This window comes from Lepidochelys olivacea (assembly GCF_965140295.1).
Source record: "Lepidochelys olivacea isolate rLepOli2 genome assembly, chromosome: 1".
NCBI classification, from domain to species: Eukaryota; Metazoa; Chordata; order Testudines; family Cheloniidae; genus Lepidochelys; species Lepidochelys olivacea.
This window is the reverse complement of record NC_140411.1, coordinates 238,273,597-238,287,232: the sequence shown is the minus strand read 5'-3', so window position 1 is coordinate 238,287,232 and position 13,636 is coordinate 238,273,597. Positions and strand designations below refer to the sequence as shown.

General features: G+C 41.8%; 1 protein-coding gene across 1 annotated transcript in view; it reads left to right on the top strand.

The window, feature by feature from the left end:
* PIK3C2G (phosphatidylinositol-4-phosphate 3-kinase catalytic subunit type 2 gamma) overlaps nt 1-13,636 on the top strand; it is a gene marked incomplete at its 5' end in the record, with an annotated part of 290,505 nt that overhangs the window by 65,519 nt on the left and 211,350 nt on the right. Inside the window, one exon of the mRNA XM_084630371.1 lies at nt 855-977. Within this exon, the coding sequence (XP_084486497.1) occupies nt 855-977 (123 nt within the window). The remainder of the gene's footprint in view (nt 1-854; nt 978-13,636) is intronic.

Below are 13,636 nucleotides of genomic sequence, written 5' to 3'. Positions count from 1 at the left end.
TATTAGTTATAATTAAGTATTGCATCCTTTTTCTTCATTGAGTTCTCCCTGCTGATTCCTCATCTTTGTCCCCTCAGCTGAATAGAAACATATATAATATAATAAATAATATTCTTGGAAAAAATCAACACGGACTCATTTATAAAGAAGGCAAAAATAGGAACCTCGAGTTGCCAAACCCCTTCAGATTTGCTGTTCAAATTGACTCCCTAGCTCTACACTATGCCTATAGTTCTTGTTCAGAATCCCGGAAGGAGACAATGTTTTGCAAGAAGGGGGAACCCTTTCAAGAAGAGCAGATATTCTAATATTTCACCATTTGGGGCTGATATTGCATATGATTTCAATGATGTAGAATCTGAAACCAAACCACAGCCCTGAAATTGTTTTGAACCCAAAACTTCAACCATAATCTAAACCGAACCAGGTGAGTGTCCAACACTGTCACTGACCAGCATAATAATAAATCCACATACAGTAATAATTACACATCTCTGTAAGCATTATAGTCTCTTTACAGATGTGGAACCTGGGGCACAAAGAGGTTTACTGTTGCCCAGTGTTACACAATGGAAACCTAATCCTATGCACCTTAAAGTCACTGGTAAAACTCCCATTGATTACAGTGGTAACGGGTCAGGCTTAGTCAGTAACATAGCTGGGAACAGAAACCAACACTCCTCTACTCTAACAATCAAATAATAATATGCTTTTATTAAAACACTAGCATAAGCCTGACTATTTCACTTCTGTCTATAAGGATGAGCTTTTCAGCATTCTGACTAGCTAACTCCAAATTTAATCTATAAGGTATGTTTAATTGTAATTAATCTTTTATGTTTTTTTCTTTGTAGCTACAAGCTCTTCTCCTTTTCCTGTTCTTTAACCTATGCTGGGAAGAAAATATGTCAAGAGATGAACTGCAAAAATATGCCAGTTAAAAAGTCTTTTTTTTTCCTGGCAAACTGGAATGAGAAGTAAGTTTTAATCTTCATTTGAAGGATGCTAGTCTGCCTCATTTTACACAATCAATATTAGATTCTAAAAAATGGAGGGGAAAAGGTGTCTTCTAGAGATGTCTTCCCTCAACCCACCTAGCAATATTGTTAACCTATCCAACTATACTCTCAGCCCAGCAGAAGCAGCTGTCCTATCTCGGGGCCTTGTTGTACCAATAAAATAAAAACCAGCAGGATCTTATTAAAGGGAAAAAGGCAAAATACCACATTTATTGTGAATACAGAAAGGATCATAGTAAGCAGTTAGTTATAGTTATAACATTCCATTCAATCTCAAATTTATTCTCACATTCATTCATTCATACAAACACACACACACACACACACACACACACACACAGGTTCTGCAAGGTTGTTATCATAGTTACCAGCCTTAGAGTTGCTCATGCCAAGTCACTGGCCAGGTGGCCTGGACATGAGGAGGGAGCAGGGCCTTGTCAGATGCTCATCTGATGCTCCTGGAAGTTGGTTTGCAGAATCAGACCCCAAAGTTCTCACTTTTTAGAGTCTATTTTTATAGGAATTTCTTCCTATGCCAGTCTATGGGAATTGCTTCATCATGCTGTTGCTGAATCAATCAGCAGATAGCACATTCCTGACGGCTCCAAGATGTTATCTTGTTCTTTGGTTCTCCCATTCTTGAGGCTGTTGGGTGGATTCCAGTCTGCCCTCCGGGTGGGGTCCTCTGGTTATTTCCACTTGACACCTTCTTCAGCCGATGGACACTGGATTCTTAGGCTGGCACCTCCCTGATCATTCACTTATTATCCACACCAAGCATCCATCCACATACATCCTCTATCTCTATTTTAATCACAATGGTTAATACAACAAAAGGGTGGGGAGTCTCTGGGTGCTGTTTCTGTTGTTAGAGTATTGCTTTGAGTCTCTCTCTCTTGTGAATTGCTTTGAGAACAGACTCTGTCTTAGAATGTACTAACACAGTTAGCAGCTTGCAAGTTTCACACATAGAGGGAGAGAAACAGTACCAAAAACCAAGAGACCTCTTAATTAGTAATACCCTGGAATTTAAACTCTGGGGAATCAAACTCATTTGTGATTTTAATACAGAACTTCTTTAATATGATCCAACATAATCCCCCTTTTGACACTAAGATTTATAATCGTCAGTGTCACTTTCTATGTAGCCTATTCAAGAGAAAGTACTGTGAGGCAATTTGAGTTTGTGATTCCAATTCATGCCACATACATGATCCTGGTGATGTATCTTTACTACAAGGTTCTGGGGCAACAGGCAAGGTGAGACACACCCACTTTTGAGGAGTCCATTCGGTACAACCTCTAGTGTCCAATAGCTTCCCTCCCTCCCCAGCCCACCGGCTCAAGGTCCAGGGTAGCCAAAAGGATCCCATGTGTAATATGGGGAGTGGGTTAACCTTCAATACCTTTGCCTCCAGGGACTGTTGGTGTGCAATTTTGACAACAATTTCTCCCATTAACAAGTCTGGTTTACAATAGTGGAAACATATTGCATCCATTCATATTGATAAGTGTCAAACAATGATCTCTTTCTTTTTTAACAAATGCATCAAACCCTTAATATTTCCCAATATGACCCAGAACATTTTGTGTTCCAAAGTAGCTAGTGCAAGTATCTGCATTTCAGTGCATCCCATAGCTATGGCTGTGTAGTTTCCTATTTCTAATATTTTTTTTTCTTATGGATAAGCCATGTGGTAGTATTAAGCCATTACTAAAGATTCCATTGGCCTTTTAGGTTACCCAGACCAATTTGGACCAAGTCTACATTGGCATGTACTTGTTTTTGTATCAGGCTGTCCTGTAGCTGGGACAGAAAGCTTAATTTATTTTTAAGTTCCTGCAGGTCTTCAGTATTTTTTTTTAAACACACAACAGTGCTAGCAACAACACAAAACACAAGACAAAACATAGAACACAGAACACAATTTCTATTGTGACAGTAGATTCATGGTATTGGGTTGCTTTTCAGCTGGCAGCTTTTCCTGATTTTCTGAAAGACAAAAAGAACATGTTTCTACCCCTTTTGGGGTGGCAGATTATTGCTTAAAATATTTCTTTTACAAATACCCTTGCTGATTGCAGGCAAAACAGAGAAATTGCCCCCATATTTTCCTGTTTTTGTTCTATAGGCAGGCCAGGTTTCAATGGCTTTTATCTTTTAAGGGTTATGGGGAAATTATCCAACTGTTTAGTCATTAAATCCCTGAGTTTTCCTTCTTATACAGCAGACCAAGTTTATAATGTTTTTCCTGCTGTGTTAAGCTTTAAGTTGTATTTACAGGTAATAACTGAGAAGCATCATTACCATACGACCTTAAAGGATTTTTCCAAAAATCATACACACTATACGTTGTTACAGGGATACTTATTATCATTAAATTTATTAAAATTATCTTGTTATCCCATGCCTTTTATTTAGACAATTTGTTTGCTGACCAGGTATGTCCTTTATCTGCAGCTCCTTTGTGCTGCTAGTTCTTTCCTTCCTTTATCATTTAGGTCATTTGCATTTTCACAGAAACTTCCTGCTTTTGGATTTAAAGCCATCAGCAGCTCAGAGACTCTATCTTAAAAGGGACACAATCAACTTTCACCAGAGTTTTGATTACTTTTAACTTCTGCTTCCAAAACACACAGCAATCTGAAAAAGAAAACCCAACCTATTGTGGCTCCCTTTGGAGCCCTAATAGCATTTTAATTAAGTAGCATGGTATGTTTGCATTTCTTTTGCCCCTTCTACAATATACCCTGCACATGTTCTGGGGCAAATGCACATTCCTTCCATAGTTTAACTTCTATAACATTATCCAGATCCATTTTTACATAAGGTGTCACTATTTCTTTTTTTGCTTACAGAGTTTTCATGTACCTTTATCAAAGTGACAGTCTGATTACTCAGAGCCATTTTAAGACTCAGTGTTTCTAACATTGCTCCTTTTTGTTTTGTGCACCTCACCCCTGCTGTTGCTTCAGAGAGGCACTGTCTTTTTTAATTTTTTTTTTTACTACAACTCTCATCTGCTATTTTGTTACAAAAACAAACAAACAAAAAACAAACAAAAAGAATCCAAAAAATTTTTTTTTTATATTCTCCTGATTTTGACTGCCCTGCTGCAGCCACAACTTAAAAACATTTTAAATTTTGTAAAGCATTGAGTTACCTTTTAAGGGTTAAATGCCAAATCCCAAAGCCAAACAACACTAATTACCTGTGTCTAGCAAAAAGGTCTGTCAGTTTTGCAACTTTGAATTAAAGAGTCAAATGGATTTTTAGTGGCATTATTTAAAAAAAAACAAAACTAACTGGTCCTTAGAACTTTACATATTTACACACACACAGACAGATACATACACATTTTCTTTTCCTTAACATCCCTTCCACACTGCTCTGTTTTTTACATCTTACATTCCCTTTATACATTTGAGGCAGTTAAGTTCCAATAGAACCCTCTTATGTTCTTTTAGCAAATTTGACTAAATTGTCCAGTCAAATGATTTTAATCAGATAGTTAACTGGTCCTTAGAACTTTACATATTTACACACACACAGACAGATACATACACATTTTCTTTTCCTTAACATCCCTTCCACACTGCTCTGTTTTTTACATCTTACATTCCCTTTATACATTTGAGGCAGTTAAGTTCCAATAGAACCCTCTTATGTTCTTTTAGCAAATTTGACTAAATTGTCCAGTCAAATGATTTTAATCAGATAGTTTATTTTTGCCTGGCTAATTTACAGACATTCCTTTGGAAAAGGGCCCATTTTTCTTTCAGAATGGCTGCAAAGAAACCAAGAATGCTCTAACACTTTTCCTTTTTAACATTTTCGATTAAAAGTTGTTTGGGTGAAATACAAAGTTTAACTGCTTAATTCCCTCCAGCCTCTGCAGAGTTAACTTTTTTTTTTTTTTTTACACTCTTTTCTCTTTGTAATTATGCCTGGGGGTGCCGTACATAGGACCTTCTCCCCCTTTACCTGCCTCCCTCCAGCCTCTGCAGAGTTAACTTTTTCACTCTTTTTGTATTCCTGGAGTGCCTCTTTCACTATTTTCAGCTGGCTTTGGATATTTGTAGCCAGCACCTTCCAATTGTCTGCTCCCTTTTCCATTTGTGCCTTTTCCTCTTTACATGAAGACAAGCGGAGGGAAGAATCCTTACATGCCTCCCACAACAACCAAATTGCTGCTGCATCTCTTTTGGCAGCACTAGAAGGTTTGTATATGAGGATATACTGAGCCAATCTATCCTCTAGGTCCGAAATAGTGCAGACATCAGCTAGGCCTTGTTTAGTCCAAGGACTGTGCCCAAATTTTTGAAGGATTTGTTTAAAAGGTGTAATTTCTTTAACAAAAGGTGAGGTTGGAGTTCCTTCTGACTCCATTCCTCCCTCTAGTACTGGCTTACCCTGTTTTCTTTTAAACATCTTAACATGGATATTTCAATCTCTTTGTCACTGCTGGTATTACTTAGCAAGTGACACAGCCTAGATTCTGAAATCATAGCTTAATCTATGCGTTTTTCCCCTGCTACCTTCCCGGAGGCCAGCAGGTCCCCTGCTACCTTCCCAGAGGCCAGCAGGTCCAGTTAACCTATTTCTCCCTGCTACCTTCTCGGAGGCCAGCAGGTCTGGTTAACCTGTTTCTCCCTGCTACCTTCTCGGAGGCCAGCAGGTCTAGTTTAATCTGTTTTCCCTGCTACCTTCTCGGAGGCCAGCAGGTCCCCTGCTATCTTCTCGGAGGCCAGCAGGTCTGGTTTAATCTGTTTTTCCTGCTACCTTCTCGGAGGCCAGCAGGTCCCCTGCTACCTTCTCGGAGGCCAGCAGGTCTGGTTTAATCTGTTTTCCCTACTACCTTCTCGGAGGCCAACAGGTCCCCTGCTACCTTCTCGGAGGCCAGCAGGTCTGGTTTAATCTGTTTTTCCTGCTACCTTCTCGGAGGCCAGCAGGTCCCCTGCTACCTTCTCGGAGGCCAGCAGGTCTCCTGCTACCTTCTCGGAGGCCAGCAGGTCTGGTTTAATCTGTTTTCCCTACTACCTTCTCGGAGGCCAGCAGGTCACCTGCTACCTTCTCGGAGGCCAGCAGGTCTGGTTTAATCTGTTTTTCCTGCTACCTTCTCGGAGGCCAGCAGGTCCCCTGCTACCTTCTCGGAGGCCAGCAGGTCTGGTTTAATCTGTTTTTCCTGCTACCTTCTCGGAGGCCAGCAGGTCCCCTGCTACCTTCTCGGAGGCCAGCAGGTCTGGTTTAATCTGTTTTTCCTGCTACCTTCTCGGAGGCCAGCAGGTCGCCTGCTACCTTCTCGGAGGCCAGCAGGTCTGGTTAACCTAATAGAAATGCCTAGCTCACTAGAGCTGGCGGTGTGCACACCAATATTTACAATAACTGAGGTTTTTTACCAATATTCCCCCTTTCGCAATTCTCCACCAAAATGTTGTACCAATAAAATAAAAACCAGCAGGATCTTATTAAAGGGAAAAAGGCAAAATACCACATTTATTGTGAATACAGAAAGGATCATAGTAAGCAGTTAGTTATAGTTATAACATTCCATTCAATCTCAAATTTATTCTCACATTCATTCATTCATACAAACATACACACACACACACACACACAGGTTCTGCAAGGTTGTTATCATAGTTACCAGCCTTAGAGTTGCTCATGCCAAGTCACTGGCCAGGTGGCCTGGACATGAGGAGGGAGCAGGGCCTTGTCAGATGCTCATCTGATGCTCCTGGAAGTTGGTTTGCAGAATCAGACCCCAAAGTTCTCACTTTTTAGAGTCTATTTTTATAGGAATTTCTTCCTATGCCAGTCTATGGGAATTGCTTCATCATGCTGTTGCTGAATCAATCAGCAGATAGCACATTCCTGACGGCTCCAAGATGTTATCTTGTTCTTTGGTTCTCCCATTCTTGAGGCTGTTGGGTGGATTCCAGTCTGCCCTCCGGGTGGGGTCCTCTGGTTATTTCCACTTGACACCTTCTTCAGCCGATGGACACTGGATTCTTAGGCTGGCACCTCCCTGATCATTCACTTATTATCCACACCAAGCATCCATCCACATACATCCTCTATCTCTATTTTAATCACAATGGTTAATACAACAAAAGGGTGGGGAGTCTCTGGGTGCTGTTTCTGTTGTTAGAGTATTGCTTTGAGTCTCTCTCTCTTGTGAATTGCTTTGAGAACAGACTCTGTCTTAGAATGTACTAACACAGTTAGCAGCTTGCAAGTTTCACACATAGAGGGAGAGAAACAGTACCAAAAACCAAGAGACCTCTTAATTAGTAATACCCTGGAATTTAAACTCTGGGGAATCAAACTCATTTGTGATTTTAATACAGAACTTCTTTAATATGATCCAACAGCCTCTTCTTCTGCCCCTCCACCCCCACAAACATGATACAGTTCTGTGGTGACCTAGAATCCTATTTTCAACGTCTCCGACTCAAGGAATATTTCCAAAATACCTCCTAACAACATACTAATCCACAGAGGCCTCCCTACCAACACTACAAAAAGAAGGATTCTAGGTGGACTCCTCCTGAAGGTCGAAACAGCAGACTGGACTTCTACATAGAGTGCTTCCGCCGACATGCACGGGCTGAAATTGTGGAAAAGTAGCATCACTTGCCCCATAACCTCAGCCATGCGGAATGCAATGCCATCCACAGCCTCAGAGGCATCCGATGAAGTGAGCTGTAGCTCACGAAAGCTCATGCTCAAATAAATTGGTTAGTCTCTAAGGTGACACAAGTACTCCTTTTCTTTTTGCGAATACAGACTAACACGGCTGTTACTCTGAAACCTTCTAGAGATGGTATCGGCTCATTTCACGGGTAGTAATAATGTTCTAAATACACCAGCATGGTAATATAAAGCTAAGTGCAATGGATAAAAGTTGGTACCTGGGCATACGCTCTAATCTGTCATTATCCTGCGTTTAGGGCACCAGTTGTGGGCCAAAAGGACACTCTGTGCACGGATGTTCCTTTTTATGCAAATAGAATCCCCACAGATTGTAGTGATCGGTAAGTGAAGGGGTGGGGAGCAATGAGTGGACAAGCCAGGAGAAGGAGGGCGATGGATCAGGCTGAGAGCCTGGCTTCTGGGGACACACGTTATCCTTCTGGGACTGAGCACAAACTGAAGGGAAATGTAAATGCAGCCCCAGGCTGTATTTGTGGTCGTCAGTAATCCCTCTGTATCGAAGATGCTTGAAAGAGATGCTTTTTATTCAGTGAGTCAGTTTCCAACTGCCTCTGCCTATGAGAGCATGGGTCTCTGCCTTGCTCCTCCCCCAGATTTCCTGCCTGGAAAGCTAAACCACTTAAAGATACAGTTCCCAATACTACAAATGTCACTTTCCAGCACAGGGCCGTCCATGCTGGGGAGCCACCTTTAAAGGGGCAGGTGGGGTGGGAAGGGCTTTGGAACAAAAGTCAGCTGGGAGTCCTTGGTAACACAGATTCAAGGGATCTGCACTGCAAGGGAGCAGGGAGTGAGCTTGAGTCTTGCGCAGAAACATAAGGCCTCTGCAATGATGTCCCTTCCCCACCCCCCGCCCAGAGGATCCATGGGGTTTGCAAACTGGACCCTCAGTTTCTTCAGTGGGTGGGAAGAAACACCCGTCTCTGCAATGGAAGAAAGAAGGACATTCAGGGAGTTTCCTGGTTGCTTTGTAAGTGTGTTCGCACAGGGACACATTCTGGCCCAAGTTTTCGCTAGCGTCTGCCTTCTGATAATCACGTGCAGATCTCATTGAAGCTGACGGACAGCTTTTAACTTCTTGACCTGAAAAATTAAACATGACTTTGTCATTAAATCATTTTTTTAAATCATTCCCTCCTGTTCAACCTTTTCTCTTTATTATTACACCTCTCTGTGTACAATGATAGCTATTAAAAAGTCAACAGTTACCTTACTGTGGTATGTGAGAGAATGTGGTTTGATAGGGTTAAGTCCAAGTTTCTGCCTCCCCTTGTGTGGGTGCTCAGGTGAAAGTAATGATGCTGGGCACTACAGGCTAATCAGGCTCCCCAGCAGAAAAGCATAAACCCTGTAGAAGTAGTTGTTTTGGAAGGCAGAAGGGGAAGTTATTTGGAGCAACACAGATTCCACTCACCCTTACTATAGGGCTGAGAGTAGGTTTTTTCTTCATATTTCTCACAACGTCAGGCCCTCTTGTTTTGTTGCTGTAATTATCCTATCAGATAACAAAATCTTTAGTAGGAGTGTGGGCAGCCTGACTGGTTTACATTCTGCATTTTATATCAGCTAAACCTTTTCAGCAGTTTACATCCTGTTATTACCTATTCAAAAAAATGACTAAGACACTACCATATAGCAAATGTTAACAAATGTTGACTCTTCAGTGGTGACCACTGAAGTTATACATTTAAGTAAAGTTTGGTTTGACAAATGCAATCATCTGACATGGGGTAATGTAATTACAATTGTGTTGTATGATTTTTTTCTCTTGCTTGATTTTTGATGTTGAGTATTTTATTGTCATTCAGGGCTAAAGGAGAGAACTACAGTGCTCACTGTTTGAATCTTTACAAATGCTGGTTAACATAGGCAATTGTTCTCTTTATGTGTACAATTCTTCTTCTGTATTTATTTTCAATTGTTATCACCATTTGCGTACCGTTTTCTTTTTAAGATCATTGCTTATCTGGAATACAAAGGAAACAATCTGCTGATGTGAGTTTAAGTCTAAGGATCAGATACATCAGCAAGGAAGAAAAGAATAAAATAGAGTTGTTCTTTTATTAAAAGAAAGTTGATTCTGATTTGCATTGTGGCCTGCCAGAGATTTCTGATAAGCAGCAGTTCATCTTCAGTCAGTTCAAAAAAGTAAGGAGGAAAGTACTGCTAGGGAAGTATCAGAGGAATATGTCTCTTGTGGATATTCTTGGCTGCCTAAGAAGTGGTCACCTTTCTAATATGCATCCCAGGAAATCTGTATTTATAGGAGAAGATTTTTTTTCAGGAGTCGGAGACCCATCTGATATAGTAAGAAACTCCTCAGCAAAAAAACAAACAAAGAAGTCTGACTTCTGATTCTACCTGAACACAGAAGTTAGGAAATCATATAATTAAAGAGTCATGGGTTCTGTTATCAGCTCTGCAGCTGAAGTGCAATATTAAGGGGTTACAATTCCACTCACTGAGGTCCTTTTTAAAAAAAAAAGAAAAGAAAAAGATATTTCTGTATACATGTGTGGTGGTTTGAGAACTGTGTTAAAATTGTGAGCTCTCACTTGAAATTCCCTGCGGGTTCCCTGGTCCTGCTTGCAGAATAGGGAGTTCTGTAGGGAAGTATGTAATCTGCGTCTTTCAGGGTACACAGCAATAGACTGACTCTGAGGCTATGTCTATACAGCAAAAAAAACAACAACAACAAAAAAGCCCATGGCTGGCCAGGCCACCTGGCTCAGGCTCACAAGGCTCAGACTGCGGAGCTGTATCACTGCTGTTTGGACGTCTGGACTCGAGCTGCAGCCCAAGCTCTATGACCCTGTAAGGTGGGAGGGTCCAGAGCTTAGTCTCCAGCCTGAGCTTGGAAGTCTATACAGCAGTTAGACAGCTCCACAACCCAAGCCCTGCAAGCCTGAGTCAGCTGGCCTGGGCCAGCTGTGAGTTTGTCGTTGATGTGTAGACATATGCTTAGGGCACGTCTACACTGGCAAAGTTACAGCACCGTTCAGAAAGCGCTGAAGGGAAACCGCTGTTGTGTATTCACACTGTCAGCTGCCTGCGCAATAGTGTGTTCACACTTGTGGCACTTGCAGCGGTATTCGGAGCGGTGCACTCTGGGCAGTTATCCCACAGAGAACCTCTTCCTCTTCTGCTGCTAAGACTTGTGGGAAGGCAGAGGAGATTGCATGGCATCTGGGTCCTGTCCCAATGACCCATGATGCATTGCTTCACAGAAATCCCTGTGCTACTGTCTGCATTTGGTGCCATCTTTCAATGGTTTGTGTATTGCGTGCCCTGCCTCTTCGGGCTGCAGGAATGGATCCCGAACTGCTGACCAGTATGCTGCTTGCTCTGACCAACACATCACGAGTGGCAGTGGAGTTATTCCTTAAACTACAAAGGCAAAAGGAGTGTGACATTGATCTCGCCACGCGTAGTAGCTATGACACGAGATCGCTTGTGGCATTCACGGAGGTGGTGACCTCAGTGGAACACCGTTTCTGGGCTCGGGAAATAAGCACTGAGTGGTGGAATCACATAGTGATGCATGTCTGGGATGATGAGCAGTGGCTGCAGAACTTTCGGATGAGGAAAGCCACATTCATGGGACTGTGTGATAAGCGCACTCCAGCCCTGTGGTGCAAGGACATGAGAATGAGAGCTGCCCTGCCCTTGGAGAAGTATGTGGCGATTGCACTGTGGAAGCTGGCTACTCCAGACTGCTACCGATTGGTCACTAACCAGTTCAGAGTGGGAAAGTCGACTGTTGGACTCGTGGTGATGGAAGTGTGCAGGGCCATTAATTGCATCCTGCTCCGAAAGACCATGATTCTGAGCAATATGCATGACATTGTAAATGGCTGTGCTCAAATGGCTTTCCCTAACCGTGGAGGGGAGATAGATGGCATGCATATTCCAATTCTGGCACCAGCCCACCTAGCTACCAAGTAGATTAATCTCAAGCGATATTTCTCAATGGTTCTCTGGCACTTGTGGATCACCATGGCCATTTCACAGACATTAGCACAGGCTGGTCTGGAAAGGTGCATGCATCTTTCGGAACACTGGCTTATTTAAGAAGCTGCAAGCAGGGTCTTTCTTCCCGGTCCAGAAGATCACCGTAGGGGAAGTCAAAATGCCCATTGTGATCCTGGGAGACCCCACCTACCCCTTAATGCTGTGGCTTATGAAGCCATACACGGGGCAACTTGACAGCAGCAAGGAGTTGTTCAACAGCAGGCTGAGAAAGTGCAGAATGACTGTTGAGTGTGCTTTTGGCTGTTTAAAAGCTCGCTGGTGATTCCTCTATGGGAAGCTGGACCTGGCCGATGACAATATTCTTATGCTTATAGCTGCATGCTGTATGCTCCATAATATTTGTGAAGAGAAGGGTGAAAGCTTCACTCAGGGCTGGTATATATGAACTCTAGCCAGAATAAATTAAGCCATACAATATCCTTCTGAAGTATTATTTGTTTTACAGACAAGTCACCAAATGGTGACATGTCTTATCAAAGACCACAGAAGAAATCTGTGGCAGAGCAATATTACAGTTAAGTTCTCCTAGCTCTTGGCCTTGTGCTATTGCTTTAGAAGTGTCTCTCCACTCAGTCGAAGATGAAGAGAAATTGTTCTATAGAATAGCTTATGAAGTTATATAGAATAGAATAGCTCATGAAAGAGGTAGTGAACCATTCACTTTTTGTTGGGATATATTTCTTTTGCCGTCTTCTATGTAGAGCTAATTTCACTCTCTTATTTATGCACTAGTTTTTAATTGGTCCTTTCTTTTTAAAAGGAGACATGAGTGACAACAGGGCCATTAGGAAGAGATGCTAAAGGGTCATCTGGATTTATGTCCAGCAACAGCTCAATCAGCTGATGGAGGAATTTTGTGCTGGCAGCTAATTGGATATAGCTGAGAAAAGTGAGGCTCATTAATTTAGATTAGAAAGGATTGAGTTATCAATATAGGCAAGAGAGAGAGAAATGGAGGGGAAGATTTTGCTGAGTAGAAGCCCAGACAAGGAGTTCCTAAGGAAGATATATATATTTATATGGTTTCTATTTTGGCGTACTCTAACCATAGGGAGGGGAGGCAGCTCAAGACTTTGTCAAGTGTCTAATATTTTGGCTAAACCAGAAACCCTAACAGAGGTTTTTTGTGTTTGAAACTAAGCTTCTTGTGAATTCTCACTTTCTTTGCTTCTCACTTGCTCTTTCCCACCTTTTGTCTGGAATGCCTGTTCAGATTTTAGTTTTGTTGGGGCAAAACCTAATATAATAGAGCTCCGGTTTTCATTATGGTCTTTGGGTGCTACTGTTGTATACATTTTAATTATCCTGTGCACTGAATGAGACAGGGATCCTGTTTTTAAAAAAATAGTATGTGATCATGTAATTAGAGAGGTTTCAGAGTAGCAGCCACGTTAGTCTGTATTCACAAAAAGAAAAGGAGTACTTGTGGCACCTTAGAGACAAACAAATTTATTTGAGCATAAGCTTTCGTGAGCTACAGCTCACTTCATCGGATGCATTCAGTGGAAAATACAGTGGGGAGTTTTATATACATAGAGAACATGAAACAATGGGTGTTACCATACACACTGTAGAGGAGACTGATCACTTAAGGAGAGCTATTACCAGCAGGAGAGCAGGGGGAAAAAACCTTTTGTAGTGATAATGCAGGTAGGCCATTTCCAGCAGTTGACAAGAACTTCTGAGGAACAGTGTGGTGGGGTGGGGGAATAAACATGGGGAAATAGTTTTACTTTGTGTAATGACCCATCCACTCCCAGTCTCTATTCAATTCCAAATTAATTGTATCCAGTTGGCAAATTAATTCCAATTCAGCAGTCTCTCGTTGAAGTCTGTTTTTGAAGTTTTTTTGTTGAAGAATTGCAAC